General features: G+C 35.4%; 1 protein-coding gene across 1 annotated transcript in view; it reads left to right on the top strand.

The window, feature by feature from the left end:
- LOC143233644 (tolloid-like protein 2) overlaps positions 1 to 15,302 on the top strand; it is a 99,994-nt gene extending 84,692 nt beyond the window's left edge. Inside the window, exon 3 of the mRNA XM_076470140.1 lies at positions 14,204 to 15,302. Within this exon, the coding sequence (XP_076326255.1) occupies positions 14,204 to 14,445 (242 nt within the window). The 3' untranslated portion in view covers positions 14,446 to 15,302. The remainder of the gene's footprint in view (positions 1 to 14,203) is intronic.
- Positions 15,303 to 20,518: the final 5,216 nt, after the last annotated feature.

The following is a 20,518-nucleotide window of genomic DNA, read 5'->3' as shown; positions in this document are numbered from 1 at the left end:
CCTTGGTTTTGTTTTTTTGTTGAATGCCACTCAAAGCTACTTTAAAGCTATCTGTCACAGCTGTTCGTAATTTTGAAGTGATAGACTAGGGTGAAAGCAACTAGTGAACATCATCCACTGCCAACACTGCTATTCGTTTCATTGCCAATGAATATAGGGATTATCCACCACATTATATCGTACCTATTGCTAAAAGTATAAGAACGAGTTGAGTGTTTCAATCACCTGGTAACATATCGACTAAATCTGTGTATATCTGAAGCTGCAAGAGAGACTTTTAAGTGGGATGGAAACGGGACGACAACCACAAATCGTTAAACTGTGGGTCACGCTGTAAGTATCAGAACCGACATTATTTAATATTTTATACTGTGTTTAAATCCGTATTGAACGCAAGTAGTACATTAATGAAAGAGTAATTATTACTGAACGCTGATGGAATGTTATTTCTGTTTACATTTAACGTTTAAGCCCCACAAAACCGATGAGCCAGAATGACATTGGATTTACGTCTGGTCGGAATCCTCATTAGACTGTTATAGATCATATTTTTAAATCTAAAGAGCTGAAGCTGCAATAAGTTATTGTGCTTTTTTTGCAGCTTATATTCAATGTTATACGAATGGTTCAGTACTTTGTATTAAAGCGGTTTTGAATATTCAAGTCAGCACGTTACGTGTTAAACGCTCTCCTCCTACCGAGGTATGTCGATGGACTTATACTACTAAAACCTACGTTCGGCAAAACACAGATAGTTCTTTGTGTGGGTTTGTGCATAACAACAAACAAATAAACAAACATGTTAAACACAGCCGATATAAAGTAGTGATGTAGCAGAATGTATCAGAACTATTTTTGGAATTGATTAGCTGTTCCTAGGTAGTGTGATGCGCCATCCGAACTGATCTAGGTTCCTCATAGCAAGGTGGGTAAGGCACTCAACATGTAATTCGAGAGTCGCGAGTTCGAATGTCCATCACACCAAATATGCTCGCCCTTTTAACCGCCGTTAGAATGTAACAGTTTGATGACTAACTGCCTTTCTTCTAGTCTTACACTGCTAAATTAGAGATGGCTAGCGCAGATAGCCCTCATGTAGCTTAGCGCAAAATTAGAAAACAAAACTAGAACTGATCTCTAGATAAAGAAATGTAATAGGCCCTTCCGATGCAAAATATTTATACACTTAAATTATAAAGACATTTGTTCTGGTCAAGATTTAGCCTTTCAAAGGCACTGGGATACAATATAATATGGATCAAGTCACATAACTATCCAGAAAGAGATATCAACATCAGACTTGGGAGACAAATGTCGTGGCAACAACCTTCCTCATGCTGCAGACGACTGTTTGCAAAACACATTAAAAAGAATTTTTATCTTCAAAAATAGCACAATCTTGTGGTACATAAGATGGCTTCACGACATGTCATTTTAACTGTCACATACCTCAGTCAATTGGAGAGTGAAACAACTATTCCTTCTATCCATATAAAGGTGTGCTGATCAAAGTGCTGGCCTTTGCACTCGTGCATTTTGATATAGTCATACGTTTAGATTAGGGCTTGAAAACTGACTTCTTCATACACTAGAAGGATTATGGAAAGTTGCATGAAGAAGGGGCGCACGTTGAACACGAAAGCCTTACAATGGAAACTACGAAACCGTTCTCAGCCTCTGTATTTTGTTAACATGATTAAGGAACCAGAGTTTATGGGTGATCATAGCTGTATTAGGTTTAGTGTTTTGCTGCATATGGAAATAGGAACAATAATATTTCAGTTATAAATTTAAAATGCAAATTTTGAAGAAATGCGACAACAATTTGTTTTCGTGAAATGGGCAGCTGACTCAATTGAAGACACTGAGAAAAGGTTTAAAAACACTTTTCTTTATTCAAAACAAATATATTCCTTACAGAATGAGATGGGAAGATGCAAGTGAAAACAAACCAGATTGGATCAGAAAGGGTATAAAAGATAGCATTAAGAAAAGTATCGTAAATTTAATAAATTAAAACTTACTGGTATGATAAAAGAAGATTATCGTAAAAATTGGGTTAAATAGAACATTTAAAAGAATTCGTGAAACACATTTGGTTGAAAGCATAAATATTAATATTAATTATTTTTAAAGTACATTAGAGATAAACAAAATGTTAGGATGAGAAGAGGCCCCTTGAAAGATGATAGAGGAAAGATTATATCTGATTATTATAAAATAGCTAGTGTATTAAATTCTGCTGTTTCTTTAGTTTCTACAAATGAAGACTTAATGAATATTCTTTATCTGGAACACTTGATAAATGAAAACAAAGTTGAACAAGACAATTCCATACAAATGAAGCTTTTTGAAATAAAATTGAAAAGTTTAAAAAAATGATAACTCCTCTGGATCGGATAATATTTCTTATAGGTTTTAAAAGAGGTTAATGATTGGATATGTGAGCCACTTGCCAGAGTTGGTTTGTAACTCCTTGGACAGTGAACACGTACCAATAGACTAGAAATTAACTAATGTTTTTCTATCTTCAAGAGAGGTAGCAGAAAACGTTCCAGTAATTATTGGTCTATTAGTCTTGTATCAGTTGTAGAAAACGTTTTGGAAAGTCTGATGCAAAATACTTTGAAAGTCACTTAACAAAGTTTAGAATTTTATTGGATAGTCAACATGGTTTCATTATAAGAAAAATTGCCTTACAAGTATCTTGGCATGTTTTTAAAATGGTTTGTGTTTTCTTATAGGCAAGCCACATTGAACTATCTGCCGAGCCCACCGAGGGAATCGAACCCTGATTTTAGCGTTTTAAGTCCGTACTAGCGGAGGGCTTTTAAAATGGTACTGCTTATGTTGATAAGAGTAAAGGTGTAACTTTGATGTAATTACAAAATGCTACATGAAAGGCTTGTAAAGAAACTTATATCTTGGAATTCACTAACTGGATAGAAAAGCGGCTTGATGGAAGAACATAGGAACAGTTGTTATAAACTAAGTTCAATCAAACTAAATTAATGTTGCAAGTGGGGTACAACAGGGCTTAGTGCCACTGCTCTTTTTCATGTACATTAATGACATAGATGAAGGAATGTTCAATAAAGTACTGAAATTTGCTTATGATCACAATGTCTGCTTGCTGTGTAAAGAATGCTGCGGCTTTCAAAAAGGATTTAGATTATTCTTGAGTGGGAGAAATCACTATAAATGTAAGATATTGATTATCATAAGTTGAATTATGGGAATAATGTTAACAGTAACTTAGTGTAATAGTTTGTCAGTGTACTGTTGTTAATGGTAGAGCAAATAGTATTTTAGTATCAATAGAAATATTGAATGCAAGTCTAAAGAGGTTATAATCTCATTGTACAGGTTAGACCACATTTGAAATATTGTGTTCAATCTTGGGATCCTTACCTTAAGAAAGACATCCAGTTGTTGGAAAGAGTTTCGAGGACGGTTATTGAGATGGTACCTGGAATAAAGGGTTGTCATTTCGGGAGAGATCCAGATCCTTAAATTTGTTTCTCTTGAAGAAGCGTTAGCGAGAAACGGATTGAAGTGTTGAAAATTCTAAATGTTGATGCATTAACTTGTTTATACACAATAGAGAGAAATATAGAGCTGAGAGATACAAATATAGATTTAGGTAGAAGAAATTTTATTTTTAAATAGGGTGGTTGACCTATGGAATGAGTTGACTTTGGATGTTGTGAAGGTAGTAAATTTTAGTGTGTTTAAAATAAAGTTTGATAGATATGAATGATGGCTTTAATTTTTTAAATTTATTTATTTAATAGTTTTAGTCTGACTTAGACAATTGGAGAGCCTTAACAGACCAATAGGTCCTTTGTTGTTTCTAAACATTATGTTGTGTTATTCCTAGATCTGCTTTAAGTACACAAAATAAAATAAATGTTTAAGTTAGATTGCTAATCACAAACAAACTAAGGATTGAAAATCGTTTTAAAATGTAGAATCACTTCACTTGTTTGTGTACTTCTCATAGCAACTCTGTGAATAACACTATATAACACGAATTGTGTTCCTGGATAGTATGTGTTATTTCTTAATTGCTTATGTTGTAAAAGTACAGAAAATGGCCATTATTCCCTTCAAACTTTGCTTTTGTGACCTGGATAATGAAATTTAGAAATTAACCTATTTTCTATGTAAAAAACTGGAAAATTTGCGCATTTTCATTTACATAAAGTCTGAATGAAACAACTTATGAATCAAGATTTACATGTATTTATACTAAAGTTATACAAAAATGTTTAGAAGTGAGTAGTTTTTCGAGATTTGCGACTGTATTGTAAATCACTTTCACGTATCAGCCCCCACATATAGTCTCCCATCATGTTTTCGTTATACGCTTCTTGGTAGCGGCGTTCAAAGTCCAGTATATCTTGGTGGAAGCGCTCGTCTTTCTCCTCTGAGAATACTCCCATGTTCTCATTGAATTTATCAAGATGAGTGTCAAGGATATGGACTTTCAGGGACATCCTGCAGCTCATTTTGCCGTAGTTCTTCACCAGAGCCTCAACCAGTTCCACATAATTTTCGGCCTTGTGATTGCCCAAGAAACCCCAAACCTCTGCGACAAAGCTGCCCAAGCTTTTTTTCCTTTCCTACTGAGCTTCTTGGGGAATTCTGTACACTCCAGGATCTTCTTTATTTGTGGTCGAACGAAGACACCAGCTTTGACCTTTGCCTCAGACAGGTTAGGGAAGAAGTCTCGAAGGCATTTGAAGGCTACAGACTCCTTATCAAGAGCTATGACAAATTGTTTCATAAGACTCAATTTTATGAGAAATGGTGAGAACAACACCTTCTGGAGGTCCACAAGTGGCTCACACTTGACATTGTGCCTCCCCACAGAGAACTCGGACCGTTATGGCCAGTGCTTCCTGTTGTAGTGTTCTGTGGTGTTCCTGCTGTCCCAAAGGCAAAGATAACAGGGAAACTTGTTAAAGCCTCCTTGGAGACCCAGTAGGAATGCCACCATTTTGAAGTCTCCAATAACCTCCTAGTCATACTCATCATACTTCAAGACTTCTAGCAAGGTCTTGGCACTGTTGTATTCTTTTTTGAGGTGCACCGAATGAGCCAGGGGAAGAGACAGATACTTATTCCTGTTATGGAGCAGCACAGCTTTGAGGCTTCTGTATGGGCTATCAATGAAGAGGTGCCACTCGTTTGAGTTACAGACAATTCCAGTTACCTCGCAAAGACCAGATATATTGTGGCAGAAGCAAGCATGCCGAAATATGCTTTGTATGCTTCACACATTTTAGCAGATGCTGTCACAAAGTACCTTTTCACTCTTGTCCTGATAAATTGGCCATATACACAGCAGAATGTGTCTGGAGAATGTTTGCAGCTTCTTGATGCCATCTCTGATAAAATCAGATAGGTCTATGTGTTCACTTAGGCAGCTAGAACTAAACTGAAGTGGTGAGAGATGAGCCACTGTATATAAATACTATGTAAAGTTTTAGAAAATTCTGAAAGGTTTTTGAAAATTCTCGTAAGTTCTACAAAATTCTAGAAAATCCCTGGAAATTTTTGTAAGTTCGACAAAATTTTTTATAGGCTATTCAGAACTGAATCTACCTGGAATGTTCTGGAAAAAGGATAAATTTGGAAGTTTCTTTATCCAGGTCACAAAAGCAAAGTTTGTAGAGAAAAATAGGTCTTTTTCTTTTACTTTAGGCATAAGCAATTGAAAAATAATACTTTTTGCCCAGGAACAAGAAAAAGTAAATAATTTGATTTGTTAATGATCGCTACTTCCATTAAAATTTTATTTTTTTTCTATTTATTTGTCCAGTTTTTATATGTCCAGTAAATGGACACAAGATCTGTAAACTTCTAGTACAGTTAGTTGAACTGTACTTAAGTACGTGTACGATACGTTTCCATTTATATTATACTTGTATAAATATATTTAAATCTGTATACGTGTATGTGTACAGATTGTTATCGGAGTATCGAAAGTGGATACTCTTAGACCAGTCAAGTAAGATATAGAAACCTCGTAATGATAGTCCAAGAAGTATAGGCTCTAACTTCGTTGACGTACTCTATACAGATCGCTAGCGTATTATTAGTATATGTGAAAATAGTTATGTCGTAACCAATATTTTGAATAGTTGGTTTCCGCTTAGGGTATTATTTTTTTCGGCGCGTGAATTATTTGAAAACTTAGCCGATCACTACTATTAACTACTGGAGGAATTGTCAGCTTCGTCATTCAACCTTATATGTCCTGCTATAAAGTTAAATAATTTAATTGGGGTTCAGTAACCTTGAATTTGACTCATTACTATATGAAAGTCATTTACAAATATGTTGTTTGGGACAAATGTTGTTTGTAATTAATTCTATTTAACAATACAGGCAATAAACTGCTTTTTAATGGCTTCCAACTTCATCCTTGTGAGAAACGTGAATATAGTTTCACCGTGTTTTTTCCTCTATGAAACGATGAATGTCCACCTAGTTCTCTTGCCTGTGGTGCGGGAATCATTGATGGCTAAGATGATTGCCAACCATGGCGTGATTGCCAACCATGGAGTGATTGCCAACCATGGCGTGATTTCCAACCATGGTGTGATTGCCAACCATGGCGTTTCGGTAAATGCAGACAGCTTTTGTGTGTGTGTTTTCTCAGCTACACTTTACTTCAACTCGTAACTACACAGATCTCAGTCGTACCAAACGTGTGATAACCAATCATCTCAGTAATGAGTTCATAGAATCTGTTCTGCGGTAGCTCTATTCTGAGGCATCTCTTAGATCATCCTCTGCTTGGTTTGGATCTTTGGGGTCATTGTGGAACTTGAATGGTCCAACTAAAATGAACAGTAGCTTGATGAAGGGATTCATGATCTTAACACGGTCAGGTCCTAGTGAAGCTTTGTTAATGTTATATGATGATTTAGAACCCTGAAGAGTTGATTGGACTTTGATGGAATGGCTGTTGTACACTATATGACCAATCTTAGTGTATTGAAAGTTTTAATCAGTTGACCGTGGATACTTCTAATCAGTCCTTCACACTAGACCACAGCTATCCAATGAAAACATCTGAATACTTGAAATAACAAAGGGCTTTGAACTGATGTCTTGTCCCACATAAGATATCGTATTTTGCTAAACGACAAGCATATACAATACCACATGTGTAAGCTGTGCACCTTTTGAACTTTGTCAGTAAATAAAATTCCACTTGTAATATCAACTAAGGTTGAGAAGCTTTGCTATGTACTGATGACTCTACTACAGCCTTACTCCGTTAAAACAAGTATAAAGTATTTTGATAAATGTATAAATTATATGACACATCGTAACTTCTGTTACTCCAAAGAGATGCTGTTTTATAAAATTATGTTGAATCATATTTATCATCCTACGCTCTCTAGACTTACAGTAGCTCTAACATATGGAGCTGAGTTTTATTTGCACCTAACAGTTTAATGTTATTAACCAAGGGTTTCTCTCATGTTAATGCTTTTGTTATTACATGATCGTAGCTAATAAACTTTAGTTCCGTCACGTTTCTTTAGTTATAAAATACTGTAATGTCACCGGTAAAGCTCTGCCGAGTTTCATAAGTTTCAGAATGTTATCTGGTTACTGATAAAGTTTCTTTGTCCTACCTTTAGTTAGTTCCATAATGCTTGCGTCACTGGTAAAACTACTTTTTGTTCCGTTTATTTAGTTTCAGAATGTTATCTGGTTACTGATAAAGTTTCTTTGTCCTACCTTTAGTTAGTTCCATAATGCTTGCGTCACTGGTAAAACTACTTTTTGTTCCGTTTATTTAGTTTCAGAATGTTATCTGGTTACTGATAAAGTTTCTTTGTACTACCTTTAGTTAGTTCCATAATGCTTGCGTCACTGGTAAAGCGACTGTTTGTTCCGTTTATTTAGTTTCAGAATGTTGTTGGATCGCTGATAAAGGTATCTTTCTATCGCCTTTTGCCACACGCTGGTACAGCAGTAAGATTTCATATTTACAAAGCTAAAATCAAGGGTTCGATTCCCCTCGGTGGACTCGTCAGATAGCTCGATGTGGCTTTGCTATAAGGAAACAGACACACACCTTTTAGTAGTTTCATAACGTTATATGACGTGAAAAGACAGCTTGTACAAGAAATGTGTTGGTGGGTAAACTCTACGCCTGTCTTGCTCTTATCATATAGATGCTGCGTGACTTAGTAACTGACAGTTTTCAGATAATGCTACTGATATGTAAGTTTGTATAAATATCAATACGTGTGACGGTACAGTGTTGAATAAACGAAATTTCCTAAGTTATTTGAAAGTAGAATCCAAACCTGATATACTTCATATAAAGGATAGCCACTCAAAACTTAAATTACCAATAACCTATTAATACTGATAGCGTACGTAAAGATGTAAAAATTAAATGGGGTGACAAAAGAGGGCTAAAGATTTAGTAAATTAAATGGGTTCCAAAGAGAGAGCTAAAGATTTAGTTAATTAAATGGGGTGACAAAAGAGAGCTAAAGATTTAGTAAATTAAATGGGGTTCCAAAAAGCGGGCTAAAGATTTAGTTAATTAAATGGGGTGACAAAAGAGAGCTAAAGATTTAGTTAATTAAATGGGGTGACAAAAGAGAGCTAAAGATTTAGTTAATTAAATGGGGTTCCAAAAGAGAGCTAAAGATTTAGTTAATTAAATGGGGTGACAAAAAAAGAGTTAAAGATTTAATAAATTAAATGGGGCTCCAAAAGAGAGCTAAAGATTTAGTTAATTAAATGGGGTGACAAAAGAGAGCTAAAGATTTAGTTAATTAAATGGGGTGACAAAAGAGAGCTAAAGATTTAGTAAATTAAATGGGGTTCCAAAAGAGAGTTAAAGATTTAGTAAATTAAATGGGGTGACAAAAGAGGGCTAAAGATTTAGTTAATTAAATGGGGTTCCAAAAGAGAGCTAAAGATTTAGTAAATTAAATGGGGTGACAAAAGAGAGCTAAAGATTTAGTAAATTAAATGGGGTTCCAAAAGAGAGCTAAAGATTTAGTTAATTAAATGGGGTTCCAAAAATCGGGCTAAAAATTTAGTTAATTAAATTGGGTGACAAAAGAGAGCTAAAGATTTAGTAAATTAAATGGGGTTCCAAAAAGCGGGCTAAAGATTTAGTTAATTAAATGGGGTTCCAAAAAGCAGGCTAAAGATTTAGTTAATTAAATGGGGTGACAAAAGAGAGCTAAAGATTTAGTAAGTTAAATGGGGTGACAAAAGAGGGCTAAAGATTTAATAAATTATTATTTTCTTAGAAGATGGGTTTAAGATTAATTCTAAACTAAAATTTCTTTTCTATCTTTGGTCAATCAGAAAATATGTTTTGTCAAACATGAACTATAATTTCCACTTTGATAGTCGTCTATTAGGGTTTTATGAATTTCGCGCAAAACTACACAAGGGCTGTCTGCGCTAGCCGTCCATAATTTAGCAGTGTAAGACTAGAAGGAAGGTAGCTAGTCATCACCACCCACCACCAACTCTTGGGCTACTCTTTTACCAACGAAAAGTGGGATTGGCCGTCACATTATAACGCCCTAAGGCTGAAAGAGCGAGCATATTTGATACGACAGGGATTCGAACCCCGTTTAATAGAGAGCAACTGTTGACCGTACCCAGTTCTACTGAAAGAAGAAATGGGATAATTTATCAAAATGTTGAAGTATAGGAATTTTTATTTATTGAAACAAAACAAGAATTTGAAATTACTCTAAAACCACTTTTAAATTATAACAAGTTGTTATGTGTTCTTTAGTTTTCAGTACATTAATGACATGATATCGCAACATTTCGCGTGTATATTTTACGCATGTATTTCAAGAAGTATCTGAAATCCAGAATCTAAGATAATGCTTTGTTGTAAATGATTGATAATCATTTTCACTTGAAAACGATACGTGTACTAATTTGTTTTCCATAAACATATCTCTTATGGTGAGCATGGTTCAAAAGAACAGAGCTGTTACAGAAATAACTACGAAGTGTGAAACTTCATAGGCAGTATGGATCCCTCTGACTTCCATTTCCTGGACAATACGAATCCCTGTGTCTTCCCATTTTCCTCGGAGTCCATATGTCCAGGAAACAGAGCTGTGATAGGAAGAAAACTGTAATGCTTGAAATGTATTATACAATGTTCTCTCTTCCCATTGTGACAAGTTTATTGGTTCAGGAGATGGAGGTGGCTTAAAAACAATCATAAACTGACTTCCTCGGCAATAGTGTAAGTGGAAAGTCTCAAGGTTTCTTTGTAACCTTCTTTCTTTTGTGAGGCCATAGAGGGTCATCTTCACTGGGACTTCTTCCTCATGTCTGAACTGTGGCTTTGCTCACAGTCTTATAGACCAGGGAAGGCCATCTCCACTGAGACCTCTTCTTTGTGTCTGAACTGTGGCTTTGCTCACAGTCTTATAGACCAGGGAGGGCCATCTCCACTGGGACCTCTTCTTTGTGTCTGAACTGTGGCTTTGCTCACAGTCTTATAGACCAGGGAGGGCCATCTCCACTGGGACTTCTTCCTCATGTCTGAACTGTGGCTTTGCTCACAGTCTTATAGACCAGGGAGGGTCATCTCCACTGGGACTTCTTCCTCATGTTTGAACTGTGGCTTTGCTCACAGTCTTATAGACCAGGAAGGGCCATCTCCACTGGGACTTCTTCCTCATGTCTGAACTGTGGCTTTGCTCACAGTCTTATAGACCAGGGAGGGCCATCTCCACTGGGACTTCTTCCTCATGTCTGAACTGTGGCTTTGCTCACAGTCTTATAGACCAGGGAGGGCAATCTCCACTGGGACTTCTTCCTCATGTCTGAACTGTGGCTTTGCTCACAGTCTTACAGACCAGGGAGGGCCATCTCCACTGGGACTTCTTCCTCATGTCTGAACTGTGGCTTTGGTCACAGTCTTATAGACCAGGGAGGGTTATCTCCACTGGGACTTCTTCCTCATGTCTGAATTGTGGCTTTGCTCGCAGTCTTATGGACCAGGAAGGGCCATCTCCACTGGGACCTTTTCTTTGTGTCTGAACTGTGGCTTTGCTCACAGTCTTATAGACCAGGGAAGGCCATCTCCACTGGGACTTCTTCCTCATGTCTGAATTGTGGCTTTGCTCACAGTCTTATAGACCAGGGAGGGCCATTTTCACTGGGACCTCTTCTTTGTGTCTGAACTGTGGCTTTGCTCATGGTCGTATAGACCAGGGAGGGCCATCTCCACTGGGACCTCTTTTTTGTGTCTGAACTGTGACTTTGCTCACAGTCTTATAGACCAGGGAGGGCCATCTCCACTGGGACTTCTTCCTCATGTCTGAACTGTGGCTTTGCTCACAGTCTTTTTGACCACGGAGGCCCATCTCCACTGGGACTTCTTCCTCATGTCTGAACTGTGGCTTTGCTCACAGTCTTATAGACCAGGGAGGGCCATCTCCACTGGGACTTCTTCTTCATGTCTGAACTGTGGCTTTGCTCACAGTCTTATAGACCAGGGAGGGCCATCTCCACTGGGACTTCTTCCTCATGTCTGAACTGTGGCTTTGCTCACAGTCTTGTAGACCAGGGAGGGCCATCTCCACTGGGACTTCTTCCTCATGTCTGAACTGTGGCTTTGCTCACAGTCTTATAGACCAGGGAGGGCCATCTCCACTGGGACTTCTTCCTCATGTCTGAATTGTGGCTTTGCTCGCAGTCTTATAGACCAGGGAGGGCCATCTCCACTGGGACCTTTTCTTTGTGTCTGAACTGTGGCTTTGCTCACAGTCTTATAGACCAGGGAAGGCCATCTCCACTGGGACTTCTTCCTCATGTCTGAATTGTGGCTTTGCTCACAGTCTTATAGACCAGGGAGGCCATCTTCACTGGGACCTCTTCTTTGTGTCTGAACTGTGGCTTTGCTCATGGTCGTATAGACCAGGGAGGGCCATCTCCACTGGGACCTCTTTTTTGTGTCTGAACTGTGACTTTGCTCACAGTCTTATAGACCAGGGAGGGCCATCTCCACTGGGACTTCTTCCTCATGTCTGAACTGTGGCTTTGCTCACAGTCTTATAGACCACGGAGGGCCATCTTTACTGGGACTTCTTCCTCATGTCTGAACTGTGGCTTTGCTCCCAGTCTTATAGACCAGGGAGGGCCATCTCCACTGGGACTTCTTCTTCATGTCTGAACTGTGGCTTTGCTCACAGTCTTATAGACCAGGGAGGGCCATCTCCACTGGGACTTCTTCCTCATGACTGAACTGTGGCTTTGCTCACAGTCTTATAGACCAGGGAGGGCCATCTTCACTGGGACGTCTTCCCCATGTCTGAACTGTGGCTTTGCTCACAGTCTTATAGACCAGGGAAGGCCATCTCTACTGGGACCTCTTCTTTGTGTTTGAACTGTGGCTTTGCTCACAGTCTCATAGACCAGGGAGGGCCATCTTCACTGGGACCTCTTCTTTGTGTCTGAACTATGGCTTTGCTCATGGTCGTATAGACCAGGGAGGGCCATCTCCACTGGGACCTCTTTTTTTGTGTCTGAACTGTGACTTTGCTCACAGTGTTATAGACCAGGGAGGACCATCTCCACTGGGACCTCTTCTTTGTGTCTGAACTGTGGCTTTGCTTACAGTCTTATAGACCAGGGAGGGCCATCTCTACTGGGACCTCTTCTTTGTGTCTGAACTGTGGCTTTGCTTACAGTCTTATAGACCAGGGAGGGCCATCTCCACTGGGACCTCTTCTTTGTTTCTGAACTTTGGCTTTGCTCATGGTCGTATAGACCAGAAAGGGTCAGCTTCACTTGGAAGTTAATATTTCTACTGTTCCTAACAAGGTCCTCGCTATATTTTTCAAACAAATGCCATTATTTAATAATTACTAAACCATTTAATGATTATAGTAAAGATGTCATCATTGCTGTCGTCAGTGATGTTTTTCTGACTCGTCACGCGATGATAGTTGGGAAGGTTTACTTAATGGCGTCTCTCTCCTATCCAGTTAATTGTCCCTAATTTTGGAGAAATACTTTAGTGAAGCCTGCTAGTCAACACCACCTAACGTCAGTTGGCGGTTTGTTCTTTTACCAATGAATGGTGAGACTGACTCAACATTATAACGCCCACTCGGTTGAAAGGATGCGCATCTTCGGAGACAAAGATTCAAACTCACGACCTTGAGATTGTGAGTCAAGCGCCCTAACCATCAAACTATGGCACGCCCATTTAATTACGACAACACTAAAGTAGGGTAAATAAAAATATAATTGCAGTTATAAATACAGTTCAAGTCAAACTACTATAAATAGTAGCTTGAAAGCCAAAAAGCCAGCGAACTACTTGGAAAACAGTAGGCCTAAAAGTCTTTATAATGATCAAGCTATTTTCATTTTTTTTATTTTATCTTTGTAAGGATTGGTTAAAAGTTCTTATAACTTTCATCACACTTAAGTATTTTATGTATTGTACGTATGTCTTTTGCTCAAACTAAACCTGACTCAAACAACTCTAGATTATGACTGGCTAGTTCTTAAGGCTAACTCATATTGAACATCCAGTTAACGTTACGTCGACATCCGTGCTGATATAAAATACGTTACATTCATTCAGCATAACCCTTTATACCTCTAAGATGAATAATGAACTATTCGAAAGAGTTAGAGTTTCGGGTCTCATTTGAAAACTACTACAAGATGATTCCAGATGTGTTTATAACTGGTTCATTAATCATTATAAATATTTCACATATATGGGCAGATCAATAGACCAACAAGTCAGATATATGTTCCTTATAAAAAATGTCACATGTAGTGGTAAACTGCAATCTAAGATATAAGTTATACAGCGGTACAAGTGTTCTATTGTATTCAGTTAGTATAACAACAAAATAAACGAACCGTCATGTTCTCGTTTATTTTATTTCATCGGTCAGTTTCCCGCCAAAGAAGATTGCTAACATGCCCAAAAGGGCTTCTTTAACGTACACTAAAGAAGACAATGTTGGTTGTGCTGAGAAAAGAGTCACCTGGTTATTATTCTGTGCTAAATAATGTGAATATCCATCTTGTGTTGGTATGAAGGTGTCTGTAGAAGTGTGACGTCATAACGTGTATTTCATATTCAAACACCTAAGTTCACCTACTTCTAATATGACGATATCTTCTTTTCATTTATTTTTAGTTGAAATGGACTTCCCAAACAATGAGATGTCAGGTCGGTTCCGAAGTGATTACGCCACCTCACGAGCTGGTTTCCTTTTTGACGTCACACAGGTTGAATGTTCGTCAGATCAACTGGTCACCAATCAATCATATGAGAAACTCAACAACAGTTCCGTGGAAGCACATAAAGTGACCCAAAAAGACACGGAAGCAACACAGGATACTAAACACGGAACGAAGTTTACAGTTAATAAAAACTAATTATGGCTTATTTATTTCTAGAATTAATCAGAAATTCCAATCGACATGTAATTATTTCATAACAAAGAACATTTCCTGAGGTGGATCTGGTTATTGGCAGACAAAATTAACTTAAAGACGCTACGGTAACAGTAATGTAAACACGTCCTATAACGTACGTTGTCTCGCCTAACAGTAAACAGCAACAGAACGAAAGACACACGGAGTCAATACAGTTTAAAGACAAACATATGTTTCATCACATTATTTGAAATTAAATTTGCATTATATAAGTTTCGTTCATTAATTTAAATATCTATATTGGGCAATAGATTGTCCATAGAATTATACTACTAGTAAACTGGTTAGTATAATTAATTTATCTTGAAGAGTTACACCATCTAACCAACACTGTTATATAAATATAGAGCATTCACCCTTTAAAAAACCAAGCTTTTCATATCATATCAATGTCACACCTACTGTTACCATGACAACATCGTGCCATACAGTACACCCACTGATACTATAGGAACAGCTTCTTGATACGGAATTGAAACTGACCTAATGAAAAGGACAAACGTATTAAAATGTTTTATATCAATAAAAGCCTTACTTTATACTCATTACCAGGTATTATCCATGGTATGTTTTTAGATATTATGTAGTTTTATTCAGGTATCTGAAAGCTTCATACATTTTACCATACCAATATTTTCGTTAAGTATTCTTGAAAAAATTTGTTTACTTTTTATTGTTATCCTGCTATTTCAGAATACTGGAAACGAAATGAAATTGAAAGTGATATGAAACTGAAAAGTTTAAGTGTTAGAATTTATAATAAATACCTTAATAAAAAGTTATAATGCAAACCTTAATAAAAAGTTATAATAAAAACCTTAATAAAAAGTTGTAATAAAAACCTTAATAAAAAGTTGTAATAAAAACCTTAATAAAAAGTTGTAATAAAAACCTTTATACAAAGTTGTAATAAAAACCTTAATAAAAAGTTATAATAAAAACCTTTATAAAAAGTTATGATAAAAACCTTAATAAAAAGTTATAATACAAACCTTAATAAAAAGTTGTAATAAAAACCTTAATAAAAAGTTATAATAAAAACCTTTATAAAAAGTTGTAATAAAACCCTAATAAAAAGTTACAATAAAACCTTTATAAAAAGTTGTAATAAAAACCTTAATAAAAATTTATAATAAAACCCTAATAAAAAGTTACAATAAAACCTTAATAAAAAGTTATGATAAAAACCTTAATAAAAAGTTATAATACAAACCTATAAGTTATTGATTTCGAACACGTAAATATTTATTTAATTTCTTTCCCTAAATGCTTTGGATAAAATAGACTTTCTATTGGATACATCGACCTTCCTTCAATGGGTAAGTACCACAGATGTTCTGAATAGTTATCAAACTGAACGTAAAAGAAAATTGCATTTGAATCCAGTGAGAAACATACGAACCAAAATTGTAAGCTTTTTTCATCATTCAGTCAGCTGAGATTAAAGCAGAAACAGATCGATAGATGTCGTGAGCAGAAATTTAACAGAACGAGGATTAGTTTTTAGTATCAAACCAAAGACAGGAAAGACTGTGTTTTAGCTCCCTCATATTCTTCCTAAATATTGCAGAACATTGAACACGTTGTTCGATGGGACCTAAGTTTCAAAGAAGTTAATATTTTAATTGTGACCAAGTATTAAAGAAATGGGAAGCTAATTTCCGTCACAAGATAAACTTTTTATTATATAAATACGTTTATATTCATTAAGTTTTGATTGAAAAGGAGCTTCATTATTTTACATTTTAAATGCTAAATTACCAATTTACTTAGGTGGTGCTTACTGTAGATTGTATATCTACCTACTGTCAGGAATATGTCATAAAAATTTATATATAAGACAATTTATAGAAGTGTAAATATATAAGACTATTGAAAAAAATATGGTTTAAAAGTACACTAAGAATTACTTCAAAAGGTCAATCGTGAGCGATGTAATCGGAAGTAAGAATATAAAAATATTTTATCTTTTTAAATAATTAGTGGTCCGTAGTTATATTGAACTGGGTTTAATTATAAGTTAGAATTAGATTTACACTAATAAAATGGTGAACATTTTGTGTGTAGTGTTTTATTATGAAATCATTGTATTGCTAGTAAATATTTCACAATAAAGTTGAAATCGATGTTAATAATAATGGATGTTTAATAATAATGGATGTTAATGATAATGGATGTTTAAGATTCTTCATGTGTCTAGATATAATTTTTTTTCAATAAAGATTTGTGCAGTTATTTGTCTCGCGAGTTCCTGTATTGAATTACGATTAGAATACACGTTATGACAACACGAATTATGAAAGGTAAGCCAGACATACGTAAAACAGAATATTACCAAGCATATGTTAAGAAAAAATATAGTTTATCATGTAATAAGTAGTACGTATAGGTAATCGCAATACGTATTATACAAATAGCACGTGAGTGTATTGCAAAACAAAATAGGAAACGCCTATAAGAAATATTGTTTGATAGCAACGTTCCTTCTAGGAGATCACTCACTATGATACCCCTTTGAAAGTCTGCGATTTCCTTGCTCATATCAGTTGTCTTAGAAAATATTCATATTATGCTTACATCTCAGTATTCATCACCCTAGTTTCAAATAATGAATTTAGTTTTCATATGTGAATAGAGTTTCACAAATGTCCTAATAAAACGATGTCAAGTTGCTAAACTCGAATGACCTTCTATGTTTAGGTAACCAACGTTAAGTGACCTGTGATGATACTGATGTGGTTATTAGTTCAGTACTGACTATCATGATAAGATGTACTCTCAAATCACCACAACATTTTCTACGAAACTATTAGTTTTCAAGATAAAATAATTTTGTCATAGACGACTGTGATAGTTGTTTGGAATTAAGCACAAAACTGCACCATGGGCAATCTGTGCTCTACTTACCACGGGTATCGAAACCCGCAGACATACCATTGTACCACAATATTGTATGTTTACATATTGTTAATGTGTTTAGAACAATGCTGGCTTTTTCTCTTCTTTTATGGAAATCAATAATTTATTCATAGAACACCATTAAAAATTACCACGCCGATTATAGTAAAAACAAAAGAATGTTGTAAAACTTCAAACGATTTACGTTTTATTGCAGGACTAAGTGTGGTCCAGTGGTTAGCCTGCCAGACTGTTAGTTCTCGATTGCGTGAAAATCATAAATAACATACAGAGTTCCTTATGTATAAACTACCTCATGAATCTAAGCCTTTCTTCTGTTCTGAACACCAGCTGTTATAGATCGGTTACATACGACAGAAGAGGAAGCTGGTAACCTCAAATCCAAAATCACCAGTCGAAACTAGATTTTCACCCCAGAAAAGACAGTGGGATATTATAAAGTATTCTTAATAACAAACAATGACATTATCAAGTATTTTTACTAACAAACAATGACATTATCAAGTGTTCTTAATAACAAACAATGAACAAATTAATAATAATGGTAAGTATTCATAAAACAGTATGTTAATATGACAAGTATTCATAAAACAGTATGTCAGTATGACAAGTATTCATAAAACAGTATGTTAATATGACACGTATTTATAAAACAGTATGTTAATATGACAAGTATTTATAAAACAGTATGTCCAATATGATAAGTATTCATAAAACAGTATGTTAATGTGACAAGTATTCATAAAACAGTATGTTAATGTGACAAGTATTCATAAAACAGTATGTCAGTATGACAAGTATTCATAAAACAGTATGTTAATATGAGAAGTATTCATAAAACAGTATGTTAATATGACAAGTATTCATAAAACAGAATGTTGATGTGACAAGTATTCATAAAACAGTATGTCAATATGACAAGTATTCATAAAACAGTATGTCAATATGACAAGTATTCATAAAACAGTATGTTAATATGACAAGTGTTCATAAAACAGTATGTCAATATGACAAGTATTCATAAAACAGTATGTCAATATGACAAGTATTCATAAAACAGTATGTCAATATGACAAGTATTCATAAAACAGTATGTTAATATGACAAGTATTCATAAAACAGTATGTTAATATGACACGTATTCATAAAACAGTATGTTAATATGACAAGTATTTATAAAACAGTATGTTAATATGAGAAGTATTCATAAAACTGTATGTTAATATGACAAGTATTCATAAAACAGTATGTTAATATGACACGTATTTATAAAACAGTATGTTAATATGACACGTATTTATAAAACAGTATGTCAATATGAAAAGTATTCATAAAACACTATGTTAATATGAGAAGTATTCATAAAACAGTATGTCAATATGACACGTATTCATAAAACAGTATGTTAATATGACAAGTATTTATAAAACAGTATGTTAATATGAGAAGTATTCATAAAACAGTATGTTAATATGACAAGTATTCATAAAAGAGTATGTTAATATGACACGTATTTATAAAACAGTATGTTAATATGAGAAGTATTCATAAAACTGTATGTTAATATGACAAGTATTCATAAAACAGTATGTTAATATGACACGTATTTATAAAACAGTATGTTAATATGACACGTATTTATAAAACAGTATGTCAATATGAAAAGTATTCATAAAACACTATGTTAATATGAGAAGTATTCATAAAACAGTATGTCAATATGACCAGTATTTATAAAACAGTATGTCAATATGACAAGTATTCATTAGTTTTGTATTTGGTCCTCATTTATCTGAGTAACAAATAGTACAATTATGCTGATATTGATTTCCCCTAGACGCCATTTTTTACTTTTGTTTGTTTGTTGTTAAGCGCAAAACTACGCAGTGGGTTGTCCGTGCTGTGCCCACTACAAGTATCGAAGACATCGTTTGTTTTTGAAACAGTTTTTTGTTGTACCTGAATATTTAGAGAAGTTAGAAGTTTACTTGTTACTTCTTAGACGAGTTTTACTTATAAAGATAATCACTATATATTATTGTTGTGTTTATGTTTCCTTTTTCAGTGTGGGAACTACAACTATAATTAAACTTTCTAAATTCGGTGTGACAATAAATGATGCTGGTTCATTACTTTAAAATCAGAATAAAACCATCCCACACTGGTACAGCGGTAAGTCTACGGATGTACAATGCCAAAATCAGGGGTACGATTGCCCTTGGCGGACTCAACAGATAGCCCGATGTGGCTGTGCTATACAAAAAATACACACACCAATGTAAAATTAATTAGTCTTAAAGTAACAAAATCCCAGCTTTTGAGTCTGTAAAAAAAACAAACTACTTTTGTTGACTATGTGGAATCACTTTAAAACTATACTAAACCACTACATCTGGAATGAGCGTTGAATCACTTATTTGTATTACACGCATGAAAAAAAATAATATATAAACTAAGTTGTATTCTACAGACGACTGGTATGGTACGAAGTTGTATTCTACAGACGACTGGTATGGTACGAAGTTGTATTCTACAGACGACTGGTATAGTACGAAGTTGTATTCTACAGACGACTGGTATGGTACGAAGTTGTATTCTACAGACGACTGGTATGGTACGAAGTTGTATTCTACAGATGACTGGTATAGTACGAAATTGTATTCTACAGACGACTGGTATGGTACGAAGTTGTATTCTACAGACGACTGGTATAGTACGAAGTTGTATTCTACAGACGACTGGTATGGTACGAAGTTGTATTCTACAGACGACTGGTATAGTACGAAATTGTATTCTACAGATGGCTGGTATGATACAAAGTTGTATTCTACAGATGGCTGGTATGGTACGAAGTTGTATTCTACAGATGACTGGTATGGTACGAAGTTGTATTCTACAGACGACTGGTATGGTATGAAGTTGTATTCTACAGATGACTGGTATAGTACGAAGTTGTATTCTACAGACGACTGTATGGTACGAAGTTGTATTCTACAAACGACTGGTATGGTACGAAGTTGTATTCTACAGATGACTGGTATAGTACGAAGTTGTATTCTACAGACGACTGGTATGGTACGAAGTTGTATTCTAC

Source organism: Tachypleus tridentatus, chromosome 1 (assembly GCF_004210375.1).
Source record: "Tachypleus tridentatus isolate NWPU-2018 chromosome 1, ASM421037v1, whole genome shotgun sequence".
NCBI lineage: Eukaryota > Metazoa > Arthropoda > Merostomata > Xiphosura > Limulidae > Tachypleus > Tachypleus tridentatus.
This window is presented reverse-complemented; position numbering and strand designations above follow the sequence as displayed.